The sequence below is a fragment of the Temnothorax curvispinosus genome, unplaced genomic scaffold, assembly GCF_003070985.1.
Source record: "Temnothorax curvispinosus isolate PA1 unplaced genomic scaffold, ASM307098v1 QBEX01005331.1, whole genome shotgun sequence".
Lineage (NCBI taxonomy): Eukaryota > Metazoa > Arthropoda > Insecta > Hymenoptera > Formicidae > Temnothorax > Temnothorax curvispinosus.
In genome coordinates this window covers 1-7,566 of record NW_020215111.1, presented here as the reverse complement: position 1 = coordinate 7,566, position 7,566 = coordinate 1, and the positions used below count along the sequence as shown (strand labels likewise).

At 32.8% G+C, this 7,566-nt stretch overlaps 1 protein-coding gene across 1 annotated transcript; it reads left to right on the top strand.

Annotated features, from left to right (window-relative positions):
• Positions 1-4,550: 4,550 nt before the first annotated feature.
• Positions 4,551-7,563, top strand: LOC112454793 (52 kDa repressor of the inhibitor of the protein kinase-like; the record flags this gene model as incomplete). Its single annotated transcript, XM_025016382.1, has 7 exons — positions 4,551-5,026; positions 5,107-5,292; positions 5,411-5,476; positions 5,560-5,640; positions 6,605-6,691; positions 6,826-6,885; positions 7,137-7,563. Coding segments are annotated over exons 1-7 (1,026 nt in total), but the record flags the coding sequence as incomplete, so codon positions are not given.
• Positions 7,564-7,566: the final 3 nt, after the last annotated feature.

The following is a 7,566-nucleotide window of genomic DNA, read 5'->3' as shown; positions in this document are numbered from 1 at the left end:
CACACACACACACACACACACACACACACACACACACACACACACACGCACGCGCGCACGCATGGACGCACGCACGCACGCATACACACACACACACACACACGCGCGCGCGCGCGCACACACACACGCACACACACACACACACAAGTATACAATATACTGAAGAACTAACCATAAATAGCAGCAAGAAGATCTTTTTCTAAAAATTTATTTGGCGGCGCAGTTTTCCCACTATCCAGGAACTTTTTCTTTTGCACATTGCAGCTACTAATAACATGAGTCAGCAATTTTTCTGTGCCAAACATATGCTGTGCAAGGGCATAAATGTATGCTTTGTCACCAGTTTCATTGTTGTTTGATGGATCCATATACACAATTTCAGCAATAGCTTCTATCTTCTCCCAGCCTACCATAGGCACCCATATCGCTGGATTTTCATGTATCAGTATTTTATCCTAAAATAAATTAAGAAGTCATATTTTAATGCTAAATTTATGTAATAATTGAAAATATCATATACTTGATAGATAACATTTCAAATAAAAATTAAGAATACCTCTTTAATATTCTCGAGTGACATTGCTGATGCTGCTGGTTCTTGTGTTTTAGTAGTATCCATAGGTTCGAGTTTTACAGGTCCATTGTCAGCTACAAATGAATCTTCAATATGAAATCTTGAGGTGTTTAATGATAATGACTCAGATCTGGCACGTTCTACGCTGACTGGTAAAAGACATGCTGAAGGTTTTGATTCTGATAAAGTATTGGTTGTTGAAGTTCTTGATGATACAGGAGTGGATGCTGCACATTTTGATACCGATGTTGGAGATTTGCTACTTGATGGAGAATTAAGTTTTGCAATTTCACTAATTCTTTCTTCATTGCCTTTAAAATTTTCATCAAGTAATTTATTTTTATCAGATATTATTGAAGAGGATTTTTCAATAAATCTGCTTGAAGAAACTGATAATGAAGTTTTCGATGATGATAATGATGACGTATATGAACTTGATGCAATAGTACAAGGTGGAGACTGTGTAAGTTGTTCAACATGTGATTTGGCGCTGTTTGCTGAAGATGATGAAAAATACTCTTTCTGGTATAATATATTAAGAGTTCTTATCTCTTCCAGCTCCTTTTCTAACTTTTTTATTTTCGTTTCCAGTGATTTAATTTTTTTAGCTTTGTCCTGCATAGCCTCCACATGCAACTTCTTAGGCATAACATCATCATCTGAATCATCTGATGATTCTTTTTCCTCTTTATGGTAATCTTCATCATAATTTTCATCATAATCTTCATCATAATCTTCATCATTTTTAGTTGCAGTATATTTATCTCGCTTGCTCTATGAAAGTTTCTTCCTTTTGGTAACAAATTTTTCTGCGAGCACAGTATGTGCAGATTCTTTCTTAGTCTTTCCCTACAAGTTTAAAATAATTGTAAAATTTAAGTTACAGTTTCTTTAATTAATAATTTAAAATAAAATATATCAATACATAAAATATATCAGCAAAAAATAAAATTATATATTAAGAGACAACGGCAGTGTTTCGCGCTGTCTGAGTCTCGATTTCACACTTTATTTTTAATAACTAAAAATATAGTTTTATATAATTATTATAAGTTTTTTTATCATAATAAATAATTTATAAACTATTATAATATTTATAATAGTAAATTTATACTATTATTACTATTATAAATATTACTATAAGATATAAATAAGTTTTAAAACTATAATTATTTGTATACTTTAAAAAAATTTAATTGTCTATTTCTAGATAAATCAAATTGTTTTTGTTTTATTTATGGAAAGAATGCATAAGTTTAATGAACGATATTATACAAAATTAAAATAGAAGTAGTAGGCTCTAAAATTGGAAATCCTCAAATGAGAAAAAAGTGGGCTAATTATAATAGAGACAGGCACGGTAAACGTTGCGCAAATGTTTCTTTTTTTATTCAAATTGTTTATTTTCGTACGTTTCGGACCATCCTCAATTCCTCAACAACTATCTATACAAATTAATAAATTATGTGAAGAACAGATGTTCTAATTGGATTCGCCAAAAATATACATAAATATAGAATAACAAATACGTACGCAATAATCGTTTAAATTAAAAATGTACCTCTCTGTGGTCCCAGAAAATTCTCTCGGCGAGCAAGTATAATGAGCCACTCTCCGGTTCCAGCTGTAAAGATAATCAACACACAAATACCGTATATTTTTCTTACGGATTGGAACCGGAGGGAGGTTTATTATTCTTGTTTGCCGATAAAATTTTCCGAGACCATCAAAGAGATTAATTTTCAATTAGAATGATTATTGCGTATGTATTTGTTATTCTATATTTATTTGCATTTTTTGCGAATCTAATTAGAACATCTACGGTTTACATAAATTATTAAATTGTATGCACAATTGTGTGCTGAGGATTGTCCAAAACCAGGACCGAAACGTACGGAAATAAATAATTTGAATAAAAAAAGAAACATTTGTGCAATTAATTCTTAAGAATTATACAAAATGTTTGATAAAATTTAATTGTTTTTCTTTATATTAATTTATGCTTTGATATACGTCTTACTTATTTTCATATAATTGTCATATATTTTTGAACAATATAATTTTCTATTCATACTGGCACAATTTTTCAATCACATTATTTTTGTAGAAATATTTTTACAAATATTTTAGAAAGTACTATATATACATAATATATACCGGGCCAACACATCTGTAGTTATAACTGTCTAATGGACGTATAAAAACTTAGTAAAACAATTCTTCTTTGTTTAATTTTTAAATATATTGTAATAAAGCATCATTCGTTAATATAAACTTTTTTCATGCGTATTTCAGAAACGTACCTTCTTTCCGGTCTTAGTGACCATTTTGCTATTATTTTTTGAGGTTTTAGTGAAATCGTTTTTTGATGATTTCTGCAACAAAATAGAATGTAGAAATTAAATTTAGATTAGAATAAAGAGTAAAGTAAAAGTAACTTACAATTGTATGTATAATAGACATGTTAAAAAATTGCTCTTTATATATTTTAAGAGAGCACGAATATTCTTGTTGCAAAAAGAAGTTTAAAGAGAATACAAGAAGACATACCTTTCGCTTATTTGACGAGATATTTCTTTTACTTGACTGCTGCAATAAGCCATCAGTAGCTCGTGACTCTACCGCTAAGAGCGAAGGAGTCTTAAATCTCTTGTTCCTTCCTGATTCATCTAGTTGCTTTTCTAATTCTAATTCATTTTCTGTAAAACAGAGAAAATTTATTTACTAGTGAATTGGTGAAGAACATTAAGCATTTATCAATCTCGTGTCATGAGAAGAAACAAAATATGTAATCAAGGACAAAAATAATTATATACAATCAATTAACCTTTCGATTACCAAGGGGAGCGGGCCGTTTGCCCTATAAATGATTTGTTTAGAATAATTCTACTAGATTGTTATTATATAATTATAGTTTTAAAAATATTCTGTATCAATATAAATAAAAATAATTGACATTGTATTATATTTTTGCATTAAAATATGTTTACTTACTATATTTTAATATAATTTTGAACGTCATAAACATGCCATTACACAGGACATTTTTTGGGGTCAATCGCTTGCCCCTTTTGGTAACTTATGTGTACGCAGTGCACGAAATTAGCACGGTAATTGCAAGGTTAAAAATAATGTTACTTGATCGTTTTTCCGAAATTAACTAAAGTTAATTTCAGAACTTTAGGAAATTAAATTGACTAAAGTTCTGTTGCGGTCCCAATTAAAATGTAATAATAAAATAAAAATAATATTAAGAAAGACCGAGAATAACAATAGGGAACGCGACCGCGAAAGCCCGAGAGAATTACGCAACGCCGAATCAGCAAAAGATGAGTTGCGCGATCGGCCCAGATACGATCGAGCAACTCAGCGATATTGAAGGACAAGACGAGGATTGAAAAGGAAGCGACAACAGGAGACGAGAGGGCAATGTGTGTCGAGCAGCGACGAACGGGTCTTGTACGAAATAAGTTGTAAAGGAGAAGTAATTAGTAAAAGTCGTGTTTATTGCAACCAAAAGTGTTAGTCATTTGCCTCCCGCCTCCTCCTTGGAAAGATCGAATCCCAAGTGTCCCAAAAAAGGGCACAACAAATGGTGGCAGCGTGAGGGATCCTGTGGCAAGACGGGAACGGCAGCTGAAACAGAAAAATAAGTGAATCAGTGAGGCAGTGCAACATCCTCAACGGAGACACAGGCAGCCAGATTCAAAAACAGCGGACAACACGGTAGCGGCCGACGAGGGACAAGCGAGCAGCGTAACCCGAAAAGGCGCCGACCTACCTCAACGGAGGCTCACCGACAGATAAGGCGGCACGAGCACCCACCAGCAACATGCGACTAGCGACCGTAATGTAAGTCGATTAAGCAAATTATGTAAAGCGCAATCACCGTAAATGTCGGAAAACGAAAATCCACCTGCGGAACTAAACCAATAGTGGCTCCATAGCGAAACCACAGTATATACAGTAGCGCAACTCCTCTGATTTCGTGTTGGCCAAAACGGATTGCGCATGCGCGAAATAAAGCACTACCTCTGTCTCTTTTCTTCTTACTCTCTTTCCTTTTCTAACGGATTTAGAGGCGCATTTAAATGCTAAGGCGTTAAAGTGCTATAGACAGCTATAGATTGACTTGATAAAAGTCGGAAAAAAAATTGTGTGAAGTGTGTGATTGTAAAGTGTGTGATTGTGAAGTGATTGTGAAGTAATTTGTGTATTGGAAGCATAGGAAGGAAAGTTAACCTGTATAAATTTTATACAGGTTTTCTTTTCTTTGAGAGCACTTTGATCTTAGCTTTGTTTCAGATTTTTTGCTACGAGAAGGAATTAGAAAATGGAAAAAACCATTAAAAACTTTAAAAAAGAAAGTCATTGGTGTGCAGTGACAGGATGTATGAGCACCATAAATGTGGAAAAACGACACTTCTTCCTTTTTCCAAAAGAACATGATAGGTACAAATACTATTTTAATAATTGTTTACATTATTATTTCATTATTTGCGTAATTTAATTAATTATTCTGACATATACAGGTGGTTGGCATGGGTTCAAGCATGCAGAAGATCAGATTTAATACCGAAAGGCCCCGAGTATGCTCACCGCAATTGTCGATTGTGCCATGTACATTTTGAGGAAGATAAATATAAAATGGTCAAAAGTCGAGCTCGCCTTCATCCAGATGCTGTACCAACAAGATGTTTAGAGTTCACTAATAATAAGTAAGTTTTTATTTATATTAGTTTTAATTACTCTTTATTTGGAAAATCTATAGTTTTGTAATACTTCAAAATATTTTTGATAGTAATATAAAATAATTAAAAATATATTATTTTACAGCAGTACTACAGCTTCTACAGTATCAACGGATGTAATAGTATCAATGGAAAATGAAAACAATAATGTGTAAGCTATTTTTGCATTTATCATAAAAATATTAGAAAAATTATATTTAAATTAACACATAACTCAAATCAACTTTTTTCCAGAAGCACAATAATGGACAACGATGAGGCTTTGAACATTGAACAACACATGTCAATGGACACTGTACAAGAAGAAACAACAAGGTGCGTCAAATAAAAAAAAATATATATATATAGGAAAAAAAGGCTCTTGTCCTAGGTCCTTAATTCCCTCCATCCATCATAAAAAGAATTTATAGTGAAGGGGATAAGAGGCTACAAGGGTTCGCAAGGATCCTGTAAAATTTCAGTCTGCTTCAGTCTGCTGGTAGCAATCAAATGCAGAAATACTCAAATCGATGAAGAATTTAAAATATCAAAAAATATAAGAAATATCTACAACTCTTTTTTCTATTTTTGAATTTATAATATTTTTTAACATAGTTAACTTCAAAGAAGATGTATGAATTTTTTTATATTTTTTCAATTATTTTAATGATGTGTATAAAATGGTCTACATGTCTGTTCCGGCATCGAAATTATTGTCCCGTAATCCACACGAAACGTTCGTCGGAAGCATCGCCACAATTCATTCATTTTGCAGATCATCGCGAACGCTCTCGAAACGAAACGCTTGGCTTAAACGAACACGTGATCGTCACCAGTATACACAACTTCTGCATTTGGTTGCTACCAGCAGACTGAAGCAGACTGAAATTTTACAGAATCCTAGCGGGCTTTTGTGGCTTCTTGTCCCCTCCACTATAAATTCTTTTTATGGTGGACGGAGAGAAGGACCTAGGACAATAGCCTTTTTTCCTTAGAAAAGTTTTCTTATATGATGTACGAAATATGCACGTGTTGAGTTTGGAAACTAAAATCGATCGGTTTGGATATATGGAATGTGGATTACGCGCGTTGCTCTTCTAATAACATTGAATAATATCGATTTTACGTATCATTTCTATCTTCAAATATTCGATTAATTATTTGAAGTTATTTTTACAAGTGATTTTGTCCGACGTGAAATATAATTTCATGTTTAAGAATTGTCACAATTACCACACATTTTATATACAAATATTAAAACCAAAATTGTAATAGCTCATTTAACTCGATTTTTTTGTAGCAATACATGTTTCAACGTTGGAACGTTTGAGATGGATCTGGATGTACAGATTGCAACTCCATCAACAAGCAGAGAAGAAAATAACAGGTAATAATAAAAGACCAGTAATTATTTTCATAAACACTTACCAAAAACAATATATATAATAATTTTTTTCAATGTTTGGAAAATATTTGAATATTGTAATAAAAATAACATTCTTTTAATTATACCTTTTGCAGTAACTTGCAATTACCTGAACCTGAACGTGTAATGAATAATGATGCTGAAATTGCTGGACCGTAAGTTTTATTTATTTTACTTCAATCTATATATCTCTTTAGCCCGTATCAGACTACGGATTGGGATTGAGATTGGATTGAAATTTAATCAATCAGAACAGAGAAAACTGATCTCAAGTTTAGTAAACTTTGCTCTGATAAAATTTCAATCCAATCTCAATCCCAATCCGTAGTCTGATACGGGCTTTACTGTATTAATTTATCATCTGTTTTTGCAATCTGTAAGAAATGTAAATATTTTGTGTGCGCAGGAGCACATCTGGCACATGTACGAAGACCCAGCAAGCAAATATGTCTTCCGACAATTCTCCTCAAAAGACGAAACTGAGATTGAAGAATAAGAAGTTGAAAGCGCAAGTTAAAAGTCTGCGAGAAACGATTAGACGGTTACGAAAAGGTAAAGTGCCTAACTCCAACAAAAAAGCAGCAAATGCGGAGGATGCGGATCAGTTTGAGACTCTGCGTACATTAGGAAGTAAGTTATTACCTGTAAGATTTGCGAGATTGTTGTCGGCACAAATTGATGCGCAAGTAAAACGTAGTCGTGGTAGAAGGTACAATCCTGAATTTAAAAAATTCGCATTATGTTTATATTTTTTAAGTCCGCGAAACTATAGAGAATTGAAGAAATCAATTCCATTACCCTCAATACGTTGTTTACAATCATTGACTCAAACGTGG